A 26,993-nucleotide genomic window follows, 5' to 3' on the forward strand; every position below is an offset into this window, starting at 1 on the left:
AACCTGATCCCACTCTCCTGCTCACTTCTGATTTCCATTAATATTCTTTATCAAGCAATTCCCCTTATATGAGGAAAAAAATGTACTTCATTTCAATAATAGTTTGTGACTGAAAATTCCTCTTTCTAAAGCCCCTTTTTGTAAAGAAAATGTCACAGTCTCCCTTTTTAATTCTTTTGATGATTACTATCAGTTCAAACATGCAAAGGAGGACCTTTGCCCACAGCTTCTGCTAGCCACTGGTGCATAAGTGGAATTGCCAAAGTGCTGAGTCCGAGTCTCTTTCAGCAAGAACATAAAATGGATTACATTCTTATTTTGTAAGTTGGTGCGAGTGGGCGAAGGGGTGCTGACAGAACACAAAGACTTGTTGGTCTCACCATAATCTGCAATTTATGAGACATAAATGTATATTTGAAAAAACAATGCATTTAAAAATAAGGATAGAAAATACTTTCTTTTAATTAATTTGCATTGTATGTCATTATAAATCTCCTCGATCCCCAATTAGTAAGAAAGTGATTAGGATCAACATGGCAGTGTGTGGAGTGTTTTGGTACTGTACATTTTGTAGTGCTCTGCAGTAACCCGCAAAGTGAAATTTTGTATGTGTTTTTTTTTAAATCTTCCAGTTTTCAGCCCTCTTTCTTTCCTGCAAGCATTTGTTTCAGGGCAAAGACACAGTTTCACAGGTGCTTGCAGCCTCAGACATGGTACATGTGCCTTGCCAGTGAGTGTCAACAGATTCTTCAAATTAATACCCACCCAAATATACTTAATGGCAAGGGTTGTTGAGATAGCAATCAGGTGTGGGAATCTTAGCTCAAGAAGACAGCCATTCAGTTCTCGATTGTAATATGATTTATGATATTATCACAGGTCTTTGGAGTAGTTGATGGAAAGAGGAATAAAGAAATTAGGAATTTGGTGGAAATTATGATTGCTATTAGTAAATACCATAAACAGTGGTGTGCACTAGTTGATTTAATAGCCTCTTTTCTGTGTTGTAATTTGTGTGCAGGTGCTCTGAATGGATGTCTGAGAGTGTATCAATCTATTCATGGGTATCTAATGCAGGTGTGTGCACTGCAGTCCATAAAAAGGCTGATCAGAAACGACAAGTGAAAATGGTTCATCTAAAAGAGGATCCCCTGGTCGTTTTGAACAAGTGGCAGATGATTCTTGAAAACTTGCCCTCGAGCTCTCTATTTCATGCTTTATAACTGTGTTACACAGCTAATCAATGTGGAGATTTGCAGGTTTCAATGCTAGCTGTACCACTGTTTCTCCTGTGTTATACATCAACATGACGGCTCCATGGGAGCCATCAATCACCACTCAATTTTGGCAGGTAAACAAAACCTATTAATAATTCGTTATTAATCCAAATTCTGTTGGAAGCGATGAAGAAAGGAGTGATGGTAGCGATTTCCCAAAAAATGCACTAGAAAGGACTGATTTGATCTGATGTTATTAACTTTCACGTACGAACGGAGAATGTTTCCTCTTTGGGTAAAAGCAGATTTGGACTGAAAACATTAGCGGATTGGATTACACCCTGTCCCTTTCTTCCCCACGCCACAGCTTTGTTTGCAAAGATGGAATTGTCTGACCCCTGTTCCAGCACGTTCATCCATTGTGATTTTGCAATGCAATCTTTTATTGGTCTCAACATTCTGGTATCCCGTTGCCGTCCTTTTTAAAAAAATGTCCATATTTGACTATTTTTAAATAGTTCTTTTCCCCACTTTAATGTAGTCTGCTGAAAGGAGCCAGAGGGCTGGTGCCGGGGAGGGAACGAGAGAGTGTTTGAAGCATTTGCCAGTAGTACAGCCAAAAGGGAACCAAATAAAACAGCAAAGGAACATAGGAGAGGAAAACACATAAAAAGACACAGCAAGGAAAAGCAGCTTGAGAAAAAAGTGTCCGCAAATGGAATTAGTACATTAAATAAATACCCAGGAAGGGGATTTGCAAGTATAATAGCACCCAGTCAAGATTGAGAAACATCTCAGAACTGTTTTATGTGGAAGGAAGGTAGTTATTGCAACATAGGCAACTACAGTGGTCTCTTTTCAATATTTATACATAGCCCTGGTTATACTCCCAGTGGAATACTATGAATAGTTGTGGGCACCACTCATTAGGAAGGGTAGACTGACTAGAGTGATACCTGGATTTGTAGGGTTAAATTACGAGGCAATAACACACAAAAAAGAGTGAACGGGGATCATTTGAATGAAGTCCTCAAGATATGAAGCAAAACTGGAGCGACACTATTTCCAAAGGTCAGGAACGAGGGGCCAGAGTTTGGGGGGGGGGGGGGGGGGGGTGTGGTTTGAAATCTTTTGACAGACATACAGAAATTTGTAACTCCCTGCTGCAAATAGCAGCTGATGCCAAGTCAATTGATGATTTTAAATCTGAGACAGAGATTTATGTTAATCAAAAATACTAAGGGATATGGTGAAAAGGGTAGCTGTGTGGAGTTAGATAACAGGTCAGCCTTCAGTCAAATGAATAGCTGAACAGGCTTAAAAGCTCCTGTCATCATCCATTCCTTCTATCCTGAAATGTAACTGCCCCGCTGAGTTACGCCAGCATTTTGTGTCTATCCTCTGTCAGGAAACCTTGCACGCCCTCAAGTAACAATGTAGAGAAACAAAATTGAGAAACACTTTCATTGCTTCTGTATTTTGTTTTCTCAATATATGTTCTCTTACAGCAAAGTACTATAAAAAATAACCAGCTGACACAGGTGAGAGAAGTAGATTTTTAAAAGTCTCAACAGGAAAGCAAAAGCAATAAACCTTCATGTACTAAACTCAAACATATCCATTGTAAAATGACAGGCTTTTATCCTGTCACTGAGACACTTACTGAGACATCAAATGTCACAGGTACTCCCTAGTGAATAGTGAACTGTACTGAGTTTAAGGTCTTGATATTTCAACGCCTATCTCCTGTGTATATATAACACCTATGGCCTATCTCCGCTAATCGTATTTGCTTATATTAGGCCTGTATCCCTCTATGCTTTTCTTATCTCAGTACCTGTGTTGGAAGATCACGACCTCAAGCTCAGTACAGCTCACAATTCACTGGGCAGCAGTAATCCCCATGTGCCCAGATGCTTCTGACCCTTGAACAATTGCAGCACCAGGTTTGCAACAGCCTCATCCCACGGAATGGAAGGAAGATGTCCATCAAAATGTAATTGGATGCAGTGGAAACAGGAATTATTATTTTTTATTTTATTGATATGCACAATGGGTTGGTCACTATCTAAAGCCCAAGTCAGGGTCAGGTTTTGTTAAAACCCTTTTTTTAAATTGCAAGTGCCAGGTTACTCACTGTACATTTGAAGCACTTTTTGCACACATCCTATGAATTGCCACATTTGCAGACTCCTTTTCTAACTTCATATCTGGGAACTATTTAGAGCAGGGAGTAGTGCATAACTAGTTAACAACAGAGTCCAAAGTAATCAGCAATTATCTTTTCATTATTTCTTTCTACGAGCAGTTGATTTTTTTACAAACGTTCTTCTATTTCGAGAATATTTTGCAAAAGATGCACAATTTTACCTCTGTTTTGCGCAGAAAAGAGGTTGAAGCGGGCTGTGGCGACACAACCATGAAGCAGACCGAAGATAGACACATAAAGCTTGTGTAACACAGAGGGTCAGGCTGCATGTCTGGAGAAAAGGAACAGGTGACGTTTCGGGTCAAGACCCTTCTTTTTCTCAGCCTCGATCCTTGAGATCTGCCAAACAGCTCAATCAAAATAACAGGTGAAGACCTGCCCACTAATTCTGAGGGACTAGCATGCATTGTGAAGCAAAAAACAAAATGGATAGAGTTAAATTTCCCCTGATGTAGGTGAATGATGGAATGTGGGAATAATAAATTGCAGGGAATATTGGTGGTGAATGGAATAGAGAAAGGAAAATGCTGGAAGGACGTGGCAGGTCAGGCAGCATTTGTGGAGACTTGATGGTTCAGGTTATTAGTTTGCAAATCTGAATCAAAATAACACTTAAACAAACTCCTGGAAATGCTGTATAAGACAGCATCTGTGGAGAGAGAAAACAGTTAATGGTTCATACTGATGACCTTTTGTCAGAACAGTTCCAGTTTTCAAATCTGTTTAGAAAGGAAAAGGATTCTGAGAGCCCTGTATTTTGTACAGCTGTGAGGAGCAGTGTAGTAACTCTGAGCAGTGGCTGATTGTAAATATGCAGCTCCTTGTCTGTGCTGCCAAGATTTTAAAAAGAACCACGTGGAGAAAATGATAGGAAGCATCTTTATTCATAGCTGAGTACTGGGCCATCACTAACAGTGACTAAACAAAACAGATAACATAATCTGTGGCCTAGCCCATACCAGGAGGAAACTCAATTATAAGAGTCTGCCTGGGGTCTATTATCCTTTATTACAACAATGTTTATACAACATTAAGAATGAGGCATTTAAATACTTCTGTTCCTCTCACAAGGTGCTGAGTCATGCTGGAGAATTCAGTACTCTGGATACAGGTATCTCTTCACAACCTCATTCATTGTTTTTCACAAAGGCAGTAAATGGTGTTATGTATAGGAAGGAACTGCAGATGCTGGTTTACATCGAAGATAGACACAAAATGCTGGAGTAACTCAGTGGGTCAGGCAGCATCGCTGGAGAGAAGGAATAGGTGTCGTTTTAGGTCAAGACCCTTCAGACCGAGAGTCAGGGAAGAGGGAGTCTAGAGATATGGAAGGGCCAGGCGTGAAAACGACAGATCAAAGCAGACACTGATCAAGGAAATGTAGAATGGTTTATCGTTGGTTGGGGGGAAGGTGACAACCCATGAATCGGGAGTCCAGAGGGAAATTAACAAATGATTAAGGGGTTTGAAGTAGCTACAACAAGGTAAAATAAAACCTGTGGAAAGGCAGCCAATATGAGTGTGTGTGCACACAACAAGCTGAGCTTTGTTCTCCATGAACTAACTACATGACTAAAGGAGTCTGTGATTAAAGGTTTAAATATAGTAATCAGAAACCAAGTACTCTCTGATGGTCTCCCAATCCAGACCGTGAAAATCAAAAGAAAATCTGCAGATGCTGGCAATCTAACATAAAAATAGAAAACCAGGGAAACGTGCAGCAGGTCAGGTGGCATCTGGTGGAAGAGAAACATAGTCAACATTTTGGGTCGAAGACTGTCGGCACTGGGAAGGAGGGAAGAAACATGTTAAGATACAGGGAGAGTGGATGAGGGGGAATGTAAGAGCCTGGCTGATAGAACCTGAATCCTCAACTATCCTTAGAGTGAAACTCGGGGGTACGTACAAATCAGCAACTAGGAACCCACTTGACTGCAGGGATCTTGAGTGTGGCTGTTGGGGAAATCTCGTTGGTCACACTGATGACTGATAAGGTTGGAGAGGCTAGATGCGGGAAGATTGTTCCCGATGTTGGGGAAGTCCAGAACCAGGGGTCACAGCTTAAGGATAAGGGGGAAGTCTTTTAGGACCGAGATGAGAAAACATTTCTTCACACAGAGAGTGGTGAATCTGTGGAATTCTCTGCCACAGAGGGTAGTTGAGGCCAGTTCATTGGCTATATTTAAGAGGGAGTTAGATGTGGCTCTTGTGGCTAAAGGGATCAGGGGGTATGGAGAGAAGGCAGGTACAGGTTACTGAGCTGGATGATCAGCCATGATCATATTGAATGGCGGTGCAGGCTCGAAGGGCCGAATGGCCTACTCCTGCACCTATTTTCTATGTTTCTAAGGTCCATATTGACATGGAGTGAGTGCCATATCTGGGGTCAATGGATTATTTCAGCACTAATGTAGGAACAAGGAACCGCTGAAATGTGACGGTCTGCCTTGGAGCGCCAAGATTGATGACTTGCGAAACTCCCCTTGAGGTAAATAGAGGGATTCCATGTCCTTCCTTCCTTTTCGAAAGACAGATGGAGAACCAACAGCATCAGCAGGAACTGTTGTCCATCTGACTGGTTGTCACTTTGCAATGGTACTTACAGCAATTCAGAGACTTCAGGCGAGCAGAGCCTACAGATTGATGCTGATTGCCAGCAGAGTGAGAGAGGGACACCATTGAGCCATGGTCAGAAGAACTCTGCTGCCTTTGCCTTTGGGTCAATGAGGGAATGCCTGCTGCTGCAGGGGGCTGACTCCTGGGCTACTTCGCACCGTGCTTCAATTGCCTTTGAGAGTGACAACGGACATGCTGGACTGAAGTGGAACAGAGCCTGTGGACTCAGTAGTGAGAAAAATAACGCTACGTTAAATCGTTAAAGTTTACAAAGGTTTAGAGATACAGAGTGGACACAGGCCCTTCAGCCCACTGAGTCCGTGCTGACAAGTGATCCTCATACACTAACACTACCCTACACACACTAGGGACAATTCACAATTTTTACAAGCCAATTAACTACAAACCTATACGTCTTTGGGTTGTGGGAGGAAACCGAAATGCCCGTAGAAAATCCACGCAGGTCACGGGGAGAACATACAAACTTCGTACAGACAGCACCTGTAGTCAGGACTGATTTCGGGTCTCTGGTGCTGTAAGGCAGCAACTCTACCGCTGCACCACCCAGGTAAAGGAATTATATTTCTCATGTAATGATGGAAGCAAATCCATTGCTATTGACACTACATATAAAATGGGGATAGAAAGATGATGAATTGTCTGAAGAGTTTAACCAGGTTGCATCATTGTCGAAGACTTTTGCTCAAGAAGCAAGTTGCTTGTGAAGCCCACTGGCATTCATAGTTGCCCCAAAAGTGCCACCAGACTGGGCTTGAGACAGCTCATTGGAGCACTGTGTAGAGAGAGGATCGTTGGCTGGTTGTTACCGAGGCTGAACAAATTGAGGAGCAAGTGAATGTGGTGAGACATCCTTGCTGCCCTGTGTGATGCAAGACACCACACAGGTGGTGGGATATTGCCTTCGCTCCAAGTCCTTGTGCCACCACCTGCAGCTTGTGTGCTCATGGTATTGGAAAAGGCAGTTGTGGGCCATCTGCATTGTGGTTAAAGTGTCCCTTTATCTGTTTCAGATGGACAGACCATTGACTTGGCTGTTTCCTGAGGTGGCCCTGTGGAGGATCCTCAAAGGTGTGATGCACTCTCTTGGCTGTGCTTTTGCTGTTGGGTGAAGCTTCTCCGTATTGACTTCCCCTTCCTCTTACATGACAGGGGTGCTCAGAGGCACCAGTGCTGATGGGGAGTTAACTATGGAAGAGGCACCTGCAGTGACGTGTAACAAAACACTTCACACTTTGTAAAGGAGCCTCAATATTTACTTGCTCTTCATTTCAAAACTAACCAGCAGTTCATTCTGATTCCATGATGCATGACCACTAAGCACTGGCCTTCTGTCCAGTTCTGTCTCGGTTACTTCATTCGCATCTTGTCAATTCACTCGTAAAACATGCTACTAACCAGCTACACAACTCAATATGTATTTTGCAAAGATGAAGCATTTCGAAGATGTGACCTTAGAATGGGCATTTACTGAGAATACGGTTTCTTTAAGCAGAAGTATCTGCTGCATCGGTATTAGTTGTTTTTGACAAAAGTCTGTGTTGATGAACATGGACAGTGAATATTATACTTGTGTCGCAGGCATTATGCAACATGTTTGGAGCACAACTTTAGAGCAATATCTGTAGGGACTGTCCCATGGATCTCAGGGATATGGGCTAGGCGTAGGAAAATGCTTGCATGGGACATCTTGGTCGGCATAGACAAATTGGGCCGAAAGGCCTGTTACCGTGCTGTGTGATTCTATGGCTCTGTCCTTGCCACATTCATGGGATCATGATGATGTTGGCCAAGGCAGGTATGTTGCTGTGGGAAAGGCATAAAGCGGATATGTGCAAAATGGGTGGAACACACTTCAAAGACCCCTGAAGAAGGGGCAGCCATGCAGAGGAAGTGTTGATGGTGTTGATCAGCATGAAGGCAAAGGATGCCAGCTAGGTGGGAGGGCATTGAGGGATGTGGATCTTTAGAGATGGACGTGGTGAGAGCTGTCCAGGATGAGAGTTGGTGTAAACGCCGTTGGTGTGATTTGGTGAATGCCATCTGTTGGTGAATGAGCACCAGTGGTGTGCTAGATGTGCTTGTACCACAGGCACTCTCAGGGCACAGAGATTTGTCCATGCCCTGTTTAAAGTTGTGGTCTGAAGATGGTCATAGGCACTTAATCAGTAATGACCATTATAAGGGAGGTTATAAGCTGCACAAGGGAGCAGCATAAGCCTGTTGTTTCTCCATTCTCCCACTCTCCCTGTTACAAAATGGCGCGAGGATGTAAGTATATCGGAATAGTTGTACCTGGACTGCGCTGCATAATAACTTCCAAAAAATTAGTGTTTGTGTGTGAGAGGGAAAGAGGGAGTGAGAATAATGTGTCCGCTTTGTGTGACTTACGTTGCTATAAATGGATTACCTTGCAACGGCTGCACGGTTGGAACTTTAAAGGCTTAGAAACCTGCCTGATAGCCCGTTTCTGTGGTGAGACGATGAGCGTGGGTCAGCTCCAACACTAAACTGCTGGCTCAGACTTAACACTTGAGCTGGAAAAGTGTCTGTAGGTGACATGGAAGGGGTTTTGCTCCCGCTCCATTGTAAAGGTGAGCGTGGTTTGCTGCTTCGTTCTGTGCTTTGCCACTTGTGATTGCTATTTGTGGGTTTCTCTCCTCTCACTGCAGGCTGCGGGGCTACTGCCGTGGTACAGGCGGCTCTCTGCAAACCTAAAAATGAGCGGGTGGCGATAAAGAGAATAAACCTGGAGAAATGCAATACGAGCATGGACGAGCTGCTGGTGAGTTGAAGCACCGGTCCAATCAGGGGGGTGTTTTTGCCAGATGCTAACATCTATGCAGTTAGTGTTCCACCAATTTGAAACAGTGACCGGCAAATCTGGGTCTGCCCACACAGCAAGTACCTGATCTGTATTTGTTCACCGCTGCCCACAAGCTACTGTGAGCGGCAGATTTATACATTATCATTGGATCTTATAGAAACATATAAAATTCTTAAGGGGTTGGCGAGGCTAGATGCGGGAAGATTGTAACCGATGTTGGGAAAGTCCAGAACCAGGGTTCACAGCTTAAGGATAAGGGGGAAGTCTTTTAGGACCGAGATGAGAAAACATTTCTTCACACAGAGAGTGGTGAGTCTGTGGAATTCTCTGCCACAGAAGGTAGTTGAGGCCAGTTCATTGGCTATATTTAAGAGGGAGTTAGATGTGGCCCTTGTGGCTAAAGGGATCCGGGGGTATGGAGAGAAGGCAGGTACAGGTTACTGAGCTGAATGATCAGCCATGATCATATTGAATGGCGGTGCAGGCTCAAAGGGCCGAATGGCCTACTCCTGCACCTATTTTCTATGTTTCTATTTGTTAGCCACATGAAGTTAGAAATTACATTGCGACATGTGAGATTGGATATTATACAAATGGGAGTAGAGTAATGGATTAAAACGAATGGTTCAATGGGTGCAACAGGCAGCTCCATACAGTTCTAGTCAGAGAAGGGATTGATGCTGAGACTGAGTAGCTGGTGTGGACAGAACAAAATCTGCTCGTTTCTCTTTCCCTTGACTCTCAGTCTGAAGAAGGGTCTTGACCCGAAACGTCACCTATTAATTTTCACTAGAGGTGCTGCCTGTCCCGCTGAGTTACTCCAGCTTTTTGTGTCATCTTCGGTTTAAACCAGCATCTGCAGTTCCTTCCTACACAAAATCTCCTGACGGGCTTCATGGGTCTCCCCTGTGCTCAACATTACGATATAGACACTATTTTGTGGTGGTGGTGGGAAGGTGGTCTCAACTGCAAGAGTGCACATCAGCAATTCAGATGCCGTCATTTTCCAAAGAAAGAAAGGTCTTCAGGACTGCGCTATCTTTTGATATTTATTGACTGGGGTCCAGGATTGTGAATTTGCAAATTCAACCCCTTCAGAGTACGTGCCGTGCATACATCATGAGAACTTATTGAAACAAAACAGAACAATGCCGCTCCATATTTTAAGCTGCTTGTCATTTTGAGTCGGGCCTGTAAATCTTTATAAACTGGAGCTCAGTGTCAGGGCAACAGGCCTTGTGCCCAATTGGCAGAGGACCACAGCCAGCAGCTGCTTTCTGCAGCCTTGATCAAGTGATTGCCGTTTGCTGAACGAGTCCAGACGCTGAGTGCAGATTAGGTCAAAGGTTTCGCAGTGAGGTTTGCCTTATCCTCCTAATATATGTCCTCCCCTAAAAAGACATGTGTTGGAGTAACTCAGTGGGTCAGGCAGCATCTCTGGAGAACATGGATAGGTGATGTTTCGGGTTGGGACCCTTCTTCAGACTGAGGGGTGTCAACCTGAAATGGGGCAGCACAGGGGCTCAGCGCCAGAGACCCGGACTCGTTCCTGACTAAGGGTGCTGTGTGTACAGAGTTTGTATGTTCTCCCTGAGACCGCGTGTGTTTTTTCCTGGTGCTCCAGTTACCTCCCACACTCCAAAGATGTACAGGTTTGTAAGTTAATTGGTTTCTGTAAATTGTAAATTGTTCTTCATGTGTAGGATAGTGCATGAGTATGGAGCGATTTCTGGTCGGCGTGGACTCAGTGGGCCGAAGGGCCTGTTTCCACGCAGTATCATAGGTGCAGGAGTAGGCCATTCGGAGTATCGCTAAAGTCTAAAGACCTATTGAGTTACTCCAGGACTTTGTGTCTTTTTTTGCAAACCAGCAACTGGAATTCCTTGTTTATCCATCTTTCCCCATCCCTAAACCAGGGTGCAAAGAAGGCAACAATTACGATTAACAAATTAGTTATTAAATCTGTATTGATAACAACCTCCATTGTGCCAGTTTATATTTGGACTTCCAGTTTTAAGTAGCATTCTACAAATCGCTTGTTTGCACGCCTTTAAAATGCTGACCACTCCGTTTCTGTCTGGACAGAAAGAGATTCAAGCCATGAGTCAGTGCAATCATCCCAATGTTGTGGCCTACTTCACCTCATTTGTTGTGAAGGATGAACTCTGGCTGGTCATGAAACTGCTGAGCGGAGGTAAGACAACGTCACGCAGCATACAAAGACGACATTCATCTTCCTTTAATAATTATTGCTTTGTGTTCAAGCTGAAGGGACAGGATTGAAATTGGGACAAATGGAAGATGGCCAGAATTGACTCAGTGTCTAATTTATACTCTAAGCAAATTCCTTGCCCATTGAAGTGAGTTTGATGTGTGACCCCCCCAAGGTGAATTTGTTCAGTAGGATGTAATGTACAAACTCTTCCTAAAGCTCTGAAAATGGCCATTGCTGTTGTACAGTTTTCAATGAGAGGCTTGTACTCTCTTTAACAATATCTGCCATTCCTCTCCCTGCAACTGCAGCACCTGACACGATAACTGCTGTCAATAACCTGACACGATAACTGCTGTCAATAACCTGACACGATAACTGCTGTCAATAACCTGACACTTGACCGTCACATTGCATCAGAGAGTTTGGTGAAGTGTGGGCAAGCATTAAAGATTATTCATGTTTCAGGGAAATTTAAGATGGTATTAACCTGGAGCAAAACATGAACAAGATTGGTCTTGTTTCCCTCCATGGCTGAGTGAGCAAATACTGAGTGTTCTCTTGAGAGTTACAGGAAAGGGAGGTTCCAGGTTTGTCTGATATCTCCAAAGAGCTAGCTGAGTTCCACAGATAGGGAGGCAATGCACAGCCTCAGCAAGGTTCCTTGCTCCCAATTTGTGTTGAGTGTCCAGTGATACCTACGAGAGGGTGCATGCGTGTGTGGATGGTCGGTGTGAGCAACATTAGTATACGATCAGCACAGGTTACAGCAAAGGTTATAGGTCGAGGCAACCTCACAGCTGCAGCAGGGAGGCCCTGACCTCTTGAACGAGCTGTGCCTCTAACCAAGCTGTTCCAGTACAATTACAACACTGGCATCGACCCTCCAATGTGGAACATTGCTTAGGGTGTCCCGTTGCCCAAACGTAGGATGTACGATGGGAAGTAATTAGCCGGAATCAGTCTCCTGTCAGTTATCAGCAATGTGATGGAAGGTATCATTGACAGTGCTATTATGTGCTACATGATATTATCATGCTACATGAGGGACCGCCCCCTCCCCTGACATCAGTCTGAAGAAGGGTCTTGACCCGAAACGTCACCCATTCCTTCTCTCCCGAGATTTAAACCAGCATCTGCAGTTTTTTTTTCCTACTCAATCTTTCCAGTCTCACCTCATAAGTGAAACACCATCCCAGGCAACATCCTAGTGAATCTGCTCTGCACCCTCTTAAGCGCTGCCCATCTTTCTTCAAGTGCAGTGAACAGACCTGCATGCAGTACTCCAGCTGATATTCAACTATTGTTTTATAGTTGGAGAATAACCTCTGTGCTCTTTTATTCAGTGCCCCAACTAAAGAAGGCCCTCATTCCACATGCCTTCTTAACCACGTTATGTAGCTGTGCTGTCACCTTCAAAGATCTATGGACTTGTACACCAAAGTCGCTCTGTTCTTCAATACCCCCTGGGACCCAATCATTCATGATGTGTGTCCCAGCCTCTCTAGTACTCCCAAAATGCATCATCTCTCATTTATCAGGATCAAACTCCACTTTCCATCTCTCTGCCCATTTAACCAACACATGTTCATAAGTCATAGGAGCAGAATTAGACCATTCGGCCCATCAAGTCTGCTCCGCCATTCAAACAATGGCTTATCTACCTTCCTCTCTCAACCCCATTCTCCTGCCTTCTCCCCATAACCCCCGACACCCGTAGTAATCAAGAATCTGCCAATCTCCACTTTCAAAATATCACGCTGCAGCTGAAGACTCCCATCCACAATATCAACAATTCCGCTAATCTTTTATCTCACCAGTATTGGGGATGAGCAGGAACAAAGAAGGTGAGAGAAAGACCACGGGAGTGGTGGGGGTAATGGGGGTGCAGGGTTTAATAGTAAAGAGAGAGCGCAAGATTTCTGCTTGGACGCATGAAGACAGGCCTTTGCTTTCCTTTCAGGCTCGATGCTGGACATAATCAGGAAGACGGTGAGCAGGAATGACCACAGGACTGGCGTGCTGGATGAACCAGTGATTGCAACTGTTCTCAAAGAGGTGCTGGAGGGCTTGGATTATCTGCATAGGAATGGACAGATACACAGGTGAACCTTCAGACCTTTGCTCCTAACTCGTACGGAGTATCAATCCAAAGCAATTCAACTGTTTATCAAACAAGAAAATGTCTTTAGTAGGATGTTGCAGATAAGACCCTGAGGGTCTTGACAGGATATTTGTGGAGAGGATGTTTCCTCTTGTGAGTGAATCTAGAACGAAGGACCACTGTTTAAATATGAGCGGTCACACATTTATGACAGAGGTGGGGTCAATTGGAGCACTGTTTCTCAAAGGGTGGTGGAAGCGCAGGCTTAATGAATGTTTAAGGAATAGGGAGGTTGATTATTGATAAGCAAGTAGAGAAAGTTACTGGGGTGGGGTAGGTGGGAATGAGAAGTTGAGGTTACAATCAGGTCAGCCTTAATCTTACTAAAAGACAGAGCAGGCTCAAAGGATCAAATGGCCTACCAATTTGGGAGTTCATTAATCCATAGAAACAAAAACATAGAAAATAGGTGCAGGAGTAGGCCATTCGGCCCTTCGAGCCTGCACCGCCATTCAATATGATCATGGCTGATCATCCAACTCGGTATCCGTGACCTGCCTTCTCTCCATACCCCCTGATCCCTTTAGCCACAAGGGCCGCATCTAACTCCCTCTTAAATATAGCCAATGAACTGGCCTCAACTACCCTCTGTGGCAGAGAATTCCACAGATTCACCACTCTCTGTGTGAAGAAAAACTTTCTCATCTCGGTCCTAAAAGACTTCCCCCTTATCCTTAAACTGTGACCCCTTGTTCTGGACTTCCCCAACATCGGGAACAATCTTCCTGCATCTAGCCTGTCCAACCCCTTAAGAATTTTGCAAGTTTCTATAAGATCTCCCCTCAAGCTTCTAAATTCCAGCGAGTACAAGCCGAGTCTATCCAGTCTTTCTTCATATGAAAGTCCTGCCATCCCAGGAATCAATCTGGTGAACCTTCTCTGTACTCCCTCTATGGCAAGAATGTCTTTCCTCAGATTAGGAGACCAAAACTGTACACAATACTCCAGGTGTGGTCTCACCAATGCCCTGTACAACTGCAGCAGAACCTCCCTGCTCCTATACTCAAATCCCCTCGCTATGAATGCCAACATACCATTCGCTTTCTTCACTGCCTGCATCTATTGAAGTACCATCCAGTTCCACCTGTAGAGGAGAAAGCATGGCGGTGCAGTCTCACAGCTTCAGATACTCAGATTCAAACCCAACCTCTGGTGCTGTCTGTGTGGAGTTTGCTCGTTCTCCCTGTGACCCTGAGCAGAAAACAAATGGTTGGAGGATCTCAGTGGGTCAGGATGCTACAATGTCAGCCTAGATTTTTTGGCTCGGAGTCTCAACAACCCACTGGCCCAGGGACAACGGCTCGTCCAGTTCGACCGCAAACAAGTCAGTTCCGTGTCTGTGTCTTCCTTCGTTTAAAGGTTGATTAGCACAACCTCTTAAATGGAGAGGATCATCAGCAGCAACTAACAAGGGAAGGGTGACTGAGGCAGTAGACAAAGCAAAGGGACACAAGGTCTGACAACTCATCAATAATCCTAATTGCTTTTTAATGTCTGTACTAATTTCAGGGACGTTAAAGCTGGTAATATTCTACTTGGGGATGATGGATCTATACAAATTGCAGGTAGGTTGAGTAGATGTTAATGTCACTATTTTAGATTAACTCAAAATAATGTCCTTCATGTACTTTGCTTGCAAATTAAATGAATTAGGCCAGTGTAGATTATTACTCGAACAGAAAACAAACTTGATTATTTTTAATATCCCAGCATCTCCAATTGTGACTGGGAGGTAAAGTGAGAAACGGTGACACAGACCCGAGAGGCTGCAGTGGTCTCGGCTTTGTGAGAATTGATTCTATTGCTGGCTCAACCCTCGAGCTGAAATCACAGTCCCTCTGTAATCTAATCTCAGTAATAAACAGAAAGGTTAAAGCAATCAGTGCATATGCTATCTGAGTAGTTGGGACTGTTTTGAGTGCACAATAATGTGAAGTAAGAGATAGCTGATTTTATACCTTTGCCAAAGTTTTTTCCAAAGAAGCAAATTAAATACAAGTGAGTTGCCAATTTGCTGTTGCCTATTTACACCATTGTATAAAACATGGTTACTTGTTGGAGTGCCAGTACTTGTTCAGTACCCAGTCTCCACTGAATTCTATTAAAGCAATAGGCAGTAGTTTCAGGGAAAGGAAGGCAGCGAATGTTGTCACAAAAGTGTCCCTTGGAGGCTGAGTTTTATGAAGCAACACTTGGAATTTTGTAGCATCTTTAACAGTGAAAATATCTCTAGGCATTTCAAAGGGATGTTATTAAACAAAAATACAATGTAAAGATTTTTTTTTCCAGAGAACTGTGTAACAGTTGACTTCTTCCTTTGCTAGATTTTGGCGTTAGTGCCTTTCTGGCTGGTGGTGGGGATATGACCAGAAATAAAGTGCGCAAAACCTTTGTTGGAACTCCGTGCTGGATGGCCCCTGAAGTGATGGAACAGGTAAATCAAAGTTTCATGTTAACCTTCTGCTAAAGTAGGGCCTGGTTTGCATCATTTGTTTCGCAAACCCAGACTTTCACCGAAGATGACTTTGTCAGTTGGGGTTTACCAACTCAGCCCTGATGCTTGCAGAGTGAATTAGGGAACCTGATTCGCATCTCCCTTGTGGTTAGAGGCAGGAAACATGGTCCCAATGTTGGGGGAGTCCAGAACCAGGGGCCACAGTTTAAGAATAAGGGGTCGGCCATTTAGAACGGAGATGAGGAAAAACTTTTTCAGTCAGAGAGTTGTGAATCTGTGGAATTCGCTGCCTCAGAAGGCAGTGGAGGCCAATTCTCTGAATGCATTCAAGAGAGCTAGATAGAGCTCTTAAGGATAGTGGAGTCAGGTGGTATGGGGAGAAGGCAGGAACAGGGTACTGATTGAGAATGATCAGCCATGATCACATTGAATGGCGGTGCTGGCTCGAAGGGCCGAATGGCCTCCTCCTGCACCTATTGTCTATTGTCAATTGTTGAGCGATGGGATCTCCAACTTTCCTGGGGCCGACGGGTTTCCTTTCACCTCCAAAACTGACATAATCAAAGTCTGCTGGAAGTTGTGACAATCTTATTTGGGTGAAATAAGTTGGCAAACCTCAGCCACAGAGGCCACATAAACATCGCTCCAAGAAATGCCCAATGTACCACGGTATTACTCTTCCTCATGCCTGATATGGGGTTGTGCCATGGTTACATCAGTGGATCAATGTAGATCATTGATGTCAAATTGAACTAATCCCTTGTGCCTGCACATGAACCATGTCCCTCCATTTCCTGCATATTCATGTGCTTAACCAAAAGCCTCTTAAAAGCCACTATCGTATCTGCTTCCACCACCCTCCTGGCAGCACATTCCAGGTACTGTGAATAAAAAATGAGCCTTGGTAATGCAGAATTGCAGAACACAAATACGATAGACTAATGTCCAAAACTGCTTCAATGCCTCCTCTCATATTTAAACCTTAGCCTTGCTGTCTGATCCCATTTACCAACCGTAGAACTGATATTTCAGCAGCTCTCAGCGCTTCACTGTGAGACCGTTATACATGCGACACGGCTTGTGGTGGATCAGGTGCAAAGGATGGGATGGATGCAGCCAAATCATGAGGAAGGATTGTTACAAAATGGAGTGGGTGCACTATTAAAATATGGAATGGGTGTGTCGAATTGTACTGGGTGGGCTGGATCTTGATCTGGTTTAATTGGAAGCTGTCAGCGCTGGATTTGATGAAAGGGCAAAATGTGTTACATTTTATTCTTGGACAAATATCTCCTATCACAAAATGTTGTGGTGCAGGTACCATTTGTTTTGCCTCAGTTAAGCACGGATTAGAAAATGTTGTATTTATACGTAACGCCAAGGTGGAATGCAAATTCAATCTCTAAAATCAGCCCTCTGTTAACTATCCAGCAAAGGCTTTTATTTGAATGCTTTCGACCTTAAGCTGAAACTCTTTGCACATGTTGCCTGACCTGCCGTGTCTCCAGTATTTTGATTTTATTTTAGTTTTCCAGGGTTTTCCTATTTCCCTTTTAAAAATTAAATTGCAATTGACCTCAGCAAATTATCTTGCACTAAAATAGTAGCTGATTAGTTCCAGGTGGAAGCAGTGAGCTGCATCTATAGCCTGTGAGCCAGATGCAGCTCACATCCTCTGGGAGTCTGGCCTCTGCTATCAGAATCCTAGTTTCACTTGTATTTGTTACCCGTCTGCTAATTTGGAGATGGCTTGAAAAGATTGCCAGCCATTAGATAAATCCTAAATCATTGACTGCTATTCACAGCCCAACATGTACACTGAGGATAGCATTTTGAAGCATCAAAAGGTTCCATGGTATACAAGGGAGACACAAGTGACTTGCGATGCTGAAATCTTGAGCAAAAACAAAACTGAAATACTGGAGAGACTCGGTGGGTCTGACAGCATCTGTGGAGGGAAATGGACAAACAACATTTCGAGCCCCAGGACTCTTTCTTCAGACTGGGGGAATCTTCTTTAGTCTGAAGAAGGATTCCCAACCTAAAACATCGCCTGTCCATTTCCTCAACAGATGCTGCTTGACCCCCTGAGCATTTCCAGAGCACGGTCACACGCACTGGAGGAACAGCCCCTCGTATTCCACATGGGTAGCTTACAACCCAATAGTATGAACATTGAATTCTCCAATTTTAGATAACCTCAAACAACCCCTCCCCCATTCCTTCTCTTCCCTGTGCCCTACCTGGATTTGCACCCATTTCTCCCCCTCCCCCTCCACCTACAATCCTTCCTCAGGTTTCACAATTCACTTCTCTCCTCATCTCACACCTTCTGCCTTTTCATATCTGACTTTGTTCAATCATTCACCTATCCAAAAAAAAAACCCTCACCTGTATCCACCTGTCACTCGCCAGGCTTTGTCCTGTCTCTCCTTTCTTTCAGCTTTCCTCCCCTCACCCCACCACAATAAATCTGAAAAAGGGTTCTGACTCGAAACATCACCTATCCATATTCTCCGGAGATGTGGAGTCACTCCAGCACTTTGAGTCCTTGTTTCTACTCCATGATTCCAACATCTGCAGCTGCAGTTCGTCGAGTTTCCAGCAGATGTCAGCGTTGTGGTGATCACACGACTTTTGCACAAGTTCCCTTTTAGATGGTTTCCAGTTGTTTCAGACCAACTCCTGAACTTCACTTCTGTTCCAGGTACGAGGTTACGACTTCAAAGTAGACATCTGGAGTTTTGGAATAACAGCAATTGAACTGGCAACGGGGACAGCACCGTATCACAAGTACCCGCCAATGAAGGTGGGAGTAAACTTTTAATAGCTTGCACATTTGATGAATGTGTCAGAAGGAACTGCAGATGCTGGTTTACACCGAAGAGAGACACAAAATGCTCGAGCAACTCAGCGGGTCAGGCAGCATCTCTGGAGAGAAGGAATGGGTGACGTTTCAGGTCCCGAAACATCACCCATTCCTTCTCTCCAGAGGTGCTGCCTGTCCTGCCGAGTTACTCCAGCACTTTGTCTATCTGGAGAGAATCCTGGATAGCCAGGAATGAGTGACACAGAATCAGATGAATTACATTTTTCCTTGCAAAATAAATCTAATCTAGGTTTAAGGTTTTCTGGGAACTGTAAATCAAGATCTAAACTTCATAGCACCCTAAATACTTAATTAGCAAATGTCTGGAAACAAAATGTGTTAAGTTGCCTGTTTAAAACTAAAACTGAAATGTTCAATCAGCCAGTAATCTATTTCATAATTCCGATTTTATGCAAACTGATTACAATTTGACTTCATGATCTAAGCCCGTGACTGATTTGCATTGGAATTTGAACTAAGCTATGTTTATTTCAATGTCAGAATGGAGCTGATTTTTTTTTTTAGTTGCTCGGACTGGATTAAAGGAAAAAAGGTTGCAAGAAATGGAAACCGAGTTTAATCATAAAACAGCAGTTGGTGGCCGCTTGAATGTTTTGAGTACAGTGATGTTTTGGTTACAGTAGGAGAGCACTGGCAGTGCACATTACAACTCGTCTCTCCTTTAACCCGGCTCCAGGTTCTGATGGTGACTCTCCAGAATGAGCCCCCTACTCTCGAGACGGGTGTAGAGGACAAGGAGATGGTTAAGAAGTATGGCAAGTCCTTCCGTAAACTGATTGCCCTGTGCCTGCAGAAGGACCCTACAAAGAGGTGTGTTCACTGACGTCAGTCGTAGACAGAATGCAATAGGAAAGTAGGCCAGGAGACAGGGCTGTGTGCTCGGGACCAGCTGAAAACCTGGCTCTGACTGATCGAATAGTCAGGCCAACAGATATTTGTGCCGCCTTCAAGACGAGGGCTGAAATCCAGCTGTAGACAGAAGGGCGATTCCTGTTGATCACAAGCTGGTAGAGCTGCTGCCTCGCAGCGCCAGGTTCGATCCTAACCTCAGGTGCTGTCTGTGTGGAGTTTACACGTTCTCCCTGTGATCACGTGGGTTTCCTCCCATATCCAAAAGGCATGAGGATTCGTAGCTTTATTGGCCCTCTATAACTTGCCCCTGGTATGTTGGAAGTGGATGAGAAAGGGGGATAACGTAGAACTAGTATGATCAGGTGATTGCTGGTTGGCATGGACTCGCTGGGCCCGTTTCCCTGCTGTATCTCTAAACTATACTAAGTGAAGCAGCCGTAAGCTTTGACATTGTGAAAGATAGGGATAAGCGCCTGTTCCTACTCTCGCCTACGAATGAACAATAACGAGCCATGCAGTTATAGCTGGGGGTTGCAAGTCATGAGGAAGCACGGGAACAGGTGAGGAGGTGGGATCAGTGACCGCAAATCTGCAATAATGCAAAACAGCCTTGTGTGTGTGTGTGTGAAGTATGGATAACAACGTGGAAATGTGCCAGGTACTAAACCTTGCGGCTGGGGGGCGGGTGAACGCAGAGCGATACTGCACATGAACAGAAGCGTCCCGTCCTGCCAGTGTTTAACTGATGCCGCTGTTCGGGCTTGGACACTGGGTGTCCAGTTTGCATTCCAATGTCGTTCATTGCTCCCACACAAAGGGACGGCAGCCAACTCCCTCCACTGGGATAAACCGGGGCAGAGGCTCGCGAGGTGGTAAGGAAGTAGGTGCTGCTGATGTCTGAGGGTTACCTGATGTGGCCTCGGTTTCCCAGCCAGGCTGCCGCTGAATCGCAAAGCCTTGACCCCCCTCCCTCCCCGCTTTCAACGTTCCCAACTCACGCTGTGGTAAACTCTATTTTACAGGCCCACTGCAGCAGAGCTGCTGAAGCACAAATTCTTTCAGAAATCAAAGGTAAATGAGAGAGGAAAGTGAATAAGCCAGTGGTGGCATGAACCGCGGCGAGAGTCTGTTTGAACAGTGACGCCCATGACAGTCATTTATACGCGAGATGGAATTCCAGACTGCTGGTCTCATTGCACCTCTCAACAAAACTCATACAGTTGTAGAGATACACAGCACGCAAGCAGGCCATTCGGCCCACCATGTCCATACCGACCCATCCACATTAACCCCATTCTCCACCACTTGGCTCGTAACCACCTAACCCTGGGTGACCCCAGTGCTCCATCATACAATGGTAACAGTGCAGGAGGTGGCCATTTGGCCCATGGTGCCAGTCCTGGCTCTCTACCAGAGCAACACAGCCAGTTCACAAAGTCCTGTAATTTTACTACTCCCAGTAACGGTCCAATCCCTTCGGAAAGCCCCTGTGAACTTTCATGCATCTGCTTTTTCAAACAGCACCTTCCAACCATTAACCCCCTTGCTGCTATAAATGTGTTTGCCCCAATCCCAAACGGTAGTGGGCTTTATCTGATCCTTTCCAGTTGATCTGTGGAAGAGGGAGAATGGCGCCGTCGAACTGTGCGATACAAGTGTGCATACCTGTCAAAGAATTGCTTTCCCCTTCCTGTTCCCACTGGATTCATGTTGCTTTTTCAATTTAACCAAGACTCCATAGCTGTGGATTTATGCAAAAACCCATTGTGTTGTTTCAGAATAAAGATTATTTGATGGAGAAGTTGTTGGGACAACCACAATGCAGAGGGATAAAGGACCCAAAGGTAAGAGCTGCTTGTCGGTAATTGTGGGAAGCTCGGGGTGGGGGAAGATTTGCATTTGCATTGCACTCTGATGTCTAAAAACCTCTGCCTTCAAGTTTGGTTAACCTGCCTGAATTGAGCACTGCCAGTGGACCGGTGATAGTTTACGCAACACACTGATGAACAAAGTGGTATACAAAGTACTAAAGAGGTGATGGAAACTTAGAAGGCAGATGTTTGCAAAGGTTGTGTATGGTGTTGTAGAACCAAAGCAAACTGCTGTTGATTGGAGTGCAAGAGCAACGAACTGCTTGGTGCTTTATAAAGGAGTGAACATTATAAAGGAATGAAAGGAGTCTAATGGAGACAAACTAAGTTGTAGCAGTTCACTGGCATGCTGTTGGGATCTAATTATGTATCTGTTCATCGTGTTTCAAGCCTTACTTTGTTCCTCGTCATCTACAACACAGGAAAATCCCATGGGAAAGTGTCTACAACAGGCAATGGCAGGCAAACTGTTTGCTTTGCAGCTTCACTTGGACAGCAAGTCTCATTTCAAGCTTATGGTGCCCAGAGATGAAGCGAGAAAAGGCAATATTCTGAGATTTTAAATCAGGCCTAAAAATCCATGAAATTTGAGCCAAGGCACAAAGAGACGTGGCATGTAAAGAGGAGGAGGGATCTAGATGCAGCACTCAGGGCCGTACACATCGATCCGTACCTTTTCAACCCTCTACACTGGCGCAAATAGACTTCTTCTATCTTCTTGCAGGCTGACAACACAGTGCAAGCTACTGGCACGATACCAAAGTCTGCAAGTGAGCCCGGGCCTAGCAAAAAGGTCTGTATTTTCCCAAAAGCGTCAGAGAATATTACCCAGCAGAGGCAGTGCAAGTTTTCACAACAGATTGCCCAGACTCAAAGCAAGCACCATTTAGCACACTCTACTCCACATCAAATGGTTGGCGAGGTCAAAGATGCCGTCATTCGAATATGACATAATCTCCATCACCTTGTCCAGGTGGATGTTTAAATATATATATATATCAGCCAGCATTATTCAGTAACAGAAACAGGACTGTTCTCCTACTGAACATCTATCCCTGACCATTCATTGCATTGCTGTTTGTAGATCTTACTTTGCGCAAATTTCTGGCTGCAATTGTCTACGTAGCAATAGGAACGGCACTTATAAAGGACGGCGTGTTTCTCACTGACATGTAACGACAGTGTACAAATGCACTCCTTTCATTCCTCGTGGATGTATCGCATGTTTGTCACAGGATCAGACTTTGGTATCAGTTGGAAACGAGCTTAAGTCTGTCCCAGCCTCTATCATTTCCAGACCTGCTGCCCACCTTCATCAGGATAGGATTATGATTGTAGGCCAACCCATTCACCTCCTCACAGCAGAGGTAAAGGTAGCATGTTGTCGAATCGCAGGATGTTCACTAGTTACTTGCAGTAGGGCAGTGGATGTAGGGTTGCCAACTGTCCCGTATTAGCCGGGACATCCCATATATTGGGCTAAATTGGTTTGTCCCGTACGGGATGCCCTTGTCCCGTATTAGGCCCGGACAGTGTAGGCCCAGACAGTGTAGGCCCAGACAGTGTAGGCCCGGGGGGCACTGTAGGCCCGGACAGTGTAGGCCCGGGCACTGTAGGCCCAGACAGTGTAGGTCCGGGGGGCACTGTAGGCCCAGACAGTGTAGGCCCGGACAGTGTGGGTCCGGAGGCCCATGCGCCGCCTAGTGGAGGTTGTATGGCAACTCGCCTGGCTGGATGAGGTCACTTTGTCCCTTATTTGGGAGTGAGATAGTTGGCACCCCTAAGTGGATGTAAGATGAAGGGTGAGAATCCTGGCAAGCACACAGAGTTCAAATGACTTGCATTCCAAGCTCCAGTTCCCACCTCAGTAACTTGCCCTTTAGTATTGAAGTTTTCCCGTGCACTTCCTGTCCAACAGCAGATGGCTAGAACAAAGAACGGTACAGCACAAGAACACGCCCTGCAGCCCACAATGTGTTGAACATGATGCCAAGGTCATCTCTTATCTGCCTGCACATAATTCACACCCCTTCATTCCCTGCATATCCATGTGCCTGTCCAAAGGTTTCTTAAACGCCACGGTCGTACCCGACTCCACCACGGCAGCACGTTCCAGACACTCACCACCCTTTGTGTAAAAAAGAAAACTAGCCCGCACATCTCCTTTAAACTTTGCCCCGCTCACCTTAAAGCCATGCTCCCTATGTGTAGAAAAGAACTGCAGATGCTGGTCTAAATCGAAGGTAGACACAAAATGCTGGAGTAACTCAGCGGGACAGGCAGCATCTCTGGAGAGAAGGAATGGGTGACGTTTCGGGTCGAGACCCTTCTTCAGACTGAAGGACTAGAGAGCTATGCTCTCTATATTTGAGTTTCTCCATCCTGAGAGAAAGAAAGTCTGCCTGCTGACCCTATGTCTGCCTCTCATAATTTTATATACTTCTATCAGGCCTCCCCTCAAACTCTGGCGTTCCAGAGAAAACAATCCAAGTCTGTCCAACCTCTCCCTGTGGCTAATGCCTCACAATCCATGCAGCGTTCTGGTAAACCTCTGCACCCTCTCCAAAGCCTCCACATCTTTCCTGTAATGGTGTGACCAGCACTGCACACAAAACTCCAAATGCAGCCTAACCAAAGTCCTACAGAGCTGCATCATGACTTCCTGACTCATATTCAATGCCCCATTGTATGAATGCAAGTTAAAAGCAAGTGTCTTGTTTGCTGCACCTTGTGAGGGATTAAAAACCCATACACGCACTAATAGAGTTCACGGCGAGCTCGTGGGTCGACTCAGTGCATAACTGAAGTAGTGAGCAAGGGGAATGTCCACAAACAGTGGGGCAGGGTTGAGCCCCTGATGCTGTGGATGACAGGCAGTCTGGGCTTACGAAACAGGGTCCCTCGGGTCAGGTGATCAGGGCCACCAAGCAAGAACGGTACCTTCAGACGAAGGCAGGGGAAAACTGCCAGCAAGAAGTGTCGTCTTGGCAGGAAATCAAAATGCTGCCAACTAACCTTGAAGCTGCACTGTGATTGCCTGCAGACGATGCGCATGCAGGGGTCGAGCGGTCACTTGTACAAAACCGAGGACGGCGGCTGGGAGTGGAGCGACGATGAATCAGGTGATGGATACGATGAATCAAAACCTGCCGCCTATCAGAAAGCGGTGAGTGTATCTGCCTTTTTCTTGCAGCTGGCAATAAACAAGTGAAGGAAAATCAGAGTCTTTCTTGACAGCTCCTGTTTAATCCAATCTGAATTAGCTACACAGACTGAGTCAGTCCGTGCTGACTTCACTGAAGATAGACAAAATGCTGGAGTAACTCAGGCAGCATCTCTGGAGAGAAGGGAATCGGTGACGTTTCGATTTGAGACCCTTCAGACTGAGATTCAGGGGAGAGGGAGACTAGAGATATGGAGGGGTAAGGTGTGAAAACGACAGATCAAAGCAGACTATGCTCAAGGAAATGTAGGATGGTTCATTGTTGGCTGTGGAAGGTGACAAGGCAAACGATCAGTAATATTTAATCAGGACAGTGAAACTCGTCTGAGAACTAGGATGGGGAGGGACGGAGAGAGCGGGAAAGCAAGGGTTAATTGAAGACGTTACTGAGGTTAGCTCCATGGCTGAGGCACTTGGTGAGCAGTGACAGGGACTATCTCACTATCTCAGCCCAGGGCCTTTGTGTGAGAGATGAACTGTCAGCCTGCAGAAACATCACAACTGGGATGGATGTCGATGTTCACAGGTGCTTGTTTTCCAAGAAAAGTAGCAGGGGAGGAGAGATGAGTCAGTAGCTATAGAATGACACGGCATAGGAGAAAGCCGTGAGGCTCATCATGACCACGCCTGTCCCTTTAAAAAAGATATCCAGTTAGTTACCTTGTTCCTTCTGCATACCCCATAACCTTTTTTTCCTTTTCAACTTTTGATCTAATTCCCATCTGAAAATTCCAATTGAATCTATTTCCACAGCTCTTTGAGGTAGTGTGCTCCAGATTACAAAAATAACTACCTTGTCTGCACCAGTTAACTTCAATCAGTGGCAATAGTTTCTCCTCAGTCCGTTCTACCCAAATCCCTCAATTTTGAACATCAAATCTTCCTTCGTGTTCTCTGCTCCAAGTTGAACAACCCCAGCTTCTCCAGTCTCCCGACAGCACTGCTGGTCAGTCCCTTCTCTGGCTTGGAGTTCGGCCAAAAGTGTTTCTCAGTACACTTGACAATAATAAACCAATACGTATTCTAATTAACGTGTGCTATTTTGATTTTGCCAGGGTCCGTCAGGAAGTTCATCACATCTGATGAACCAGGGTGGACCTATCCTCCTTGTTCTACGATTGAGGTAAGCAACATCCAGCCTCTGCTCAATGTTTTCGCTGCTTCTCTGCGCACACTGGCCATCTCCGGAATAGGCTGTTGCAATGGAGCAACTGTCAGCTGGTGCCGCCATGCCTGCAGCACCATTGTGGAGACCTGCATGTTGGTTGGAGAGCATCTCTGCCGTTGAAGGTGGTTGACAAGGTCATCCTCCGAATCTTGTGGAGGGAGAGTGACTGGGAGAATGTCCTCCCATGTGCGAGAGACATTAACAGGGGTACTGGGGGAAGGGGAGGATTTTCAACAATATAATATTTCATATTGTATTAACTGTTTGCACAGGAATTTACAAAGGCAGTTGAATGACATCAGATTTGAGTTCACTCCAGGCAGGGGTAAGTCCAACTTTGTTCCTTTTTAAATTAGCAACTAGATGCTGGAGAATTGATGTTTGTTAGCATCCATTTCTAGAACCACGCTGTCTGCTCATGCTTGCTCCAAGTCAGCCGCGCGTTGTCTTGGTTAGTGATGGGGCAGGACTAACTGGGACTGGGAACAGTAAAAAAACTATTCGAGAGGAACAGTGGACAACTCCAAGAACAGCTCGCATTAACTGCAGAGCAGAGGGGTCAAAGGTATTCCTGACCTTAATGTCTAATGGACAAAGAATGAATGTTCTTGCAGAGGGTAACTCAGCAGGTCAGGCAGCATCTCGGGAGAGAAGGAATGGGCGACGTTTCGGGTCGAGACCCTTCTTCAGACTGAAGAAGGGTCTCGACCCGAAACGTCGCCCATTCCTTCTCTACCGAGATGCTGCCTGTCCTGCTGAGTTACTCCAGCATTTTGTGAATAAAAACCTTAGATTTGTACCAGCATCTGCAGTTATTTTCTTATTCTTGCAGAGGGTAGTCCATATCTGGAAGGATCTGCCAGAGGAAGCTATTGAAGCTTTAACAGACATTTGGACAGATATGGATAGGAAGGGTTTAGAGGGATAAGGGCCAGGCAAAAGGCACTGGCGCAGAATGCCAACCTGGTTGGCGTGGACAGGGTGGGCTGAAGGGCCTGTTTCTGTGCTACACGGCACAATGATTGTCAAGTTTGAACTTCAGACTGCTGCTGTCCTGATTCGTGCTAGAAACTATTTCACACGGGATTGTTTCATGCCAGAGCTCATTTCAAACATCTGTCCCTGCAGACTCTGCCATCGGCGTTTCTCAGGAACTTGTTTCTGCAGGTTTAGTGGACGAGTTTGACATGCTGGTTGGTAAGTCCCAATTCCAACATATTCAACTTCCAGCTGAATGTATAGGCCAGGGTCGCAGTCAGGATAATGTTGGT

At 45.2% G+C, this 26,993-nt stretch overlaps 1 protein-coding gene across 7 annotated transcripts in view; it reads left to right on the top strand.

Annotated features, from left to right (window-relative positions):
• The window catches only part of LOC144612004 (STE20/SPS1-related proline-alanine-rich protein kinase-like), a 53,611-nt gene that overhangs the window by 19,048 nt on the left and 7,570 nt on the right, over positions 1–26,993 (top strand). For 3 of the 7 annotated variants that reach the window (XM_078431425.1, XM_078431428.1, XM_078431423.1), the window contains 14 exons: positions 8,733–8,845; positions 10,973–11,081; positions 13,063–13,204; positions 14,773–14,828; positions 15,588–15,697; positions 18,426–18,527; positions 19,285–19,418; positions 20,483–20,531; positions 21,239–21,304; positions 22,056–22,124; positions 24,375–24,497; positions 25,610–25,677; positions 25,995–26,047; positions 26,851–26,919. In XM_078431425.1, coding sequence (XP_078287551.1) covers positions 8,733–8,845; positions 10,973–11,081; positions 13,063–13,204; positions 14,773–14,828; positions 15,588–15,697; positions 18,426–18,527; positions 19,285–19,418; positions 20,483–20,531; positions 21,239–21,304; positions 22,056–22,124; positions 24,375–24,497; positions 25,610–25,677; positions 25,995–26,047; positions 26,851–26,919 — 1,263 coding nt within the window. The remainder of the gene's footprint in view (positions 1–8,732; positions 8,846–10,972; positions 11,082–13,062; positions 13,205–14,772; positions 14,829–15,587; positions 15,698–18,425; positions 18,528–19,284; positions 19,419–20,482; positions 20,532–21,238; positions 21,305–22,055; positions 22,125–24,374; positions 24,498–25,609; positions 25,678–25,994; positions 26,048–26,850; positions 26,920–26,993) is intronic. The other 4 variants (XM_078431426.1, XM_078431427.1, XM_078431429.1 and 1 more) reach the window with 2 other exon arrangements.

Source organism: Rhinoraja longicauda, chromosome 42 (assembly GCF_053455715.1).
Source record: "Rhinoraja longicauda isolate Sanriku21f chromosome 42, sRhiLon1.1, whole genome shotgun sequence".
Taxonomy (NCBI): domain Eukaryota; kingdom Metazoa; phylum Chordata; class Chondrichthyes; order Rajiformes; family Arhynchobatidae; genus Rhinoraja; species Rhinoraja longicauda.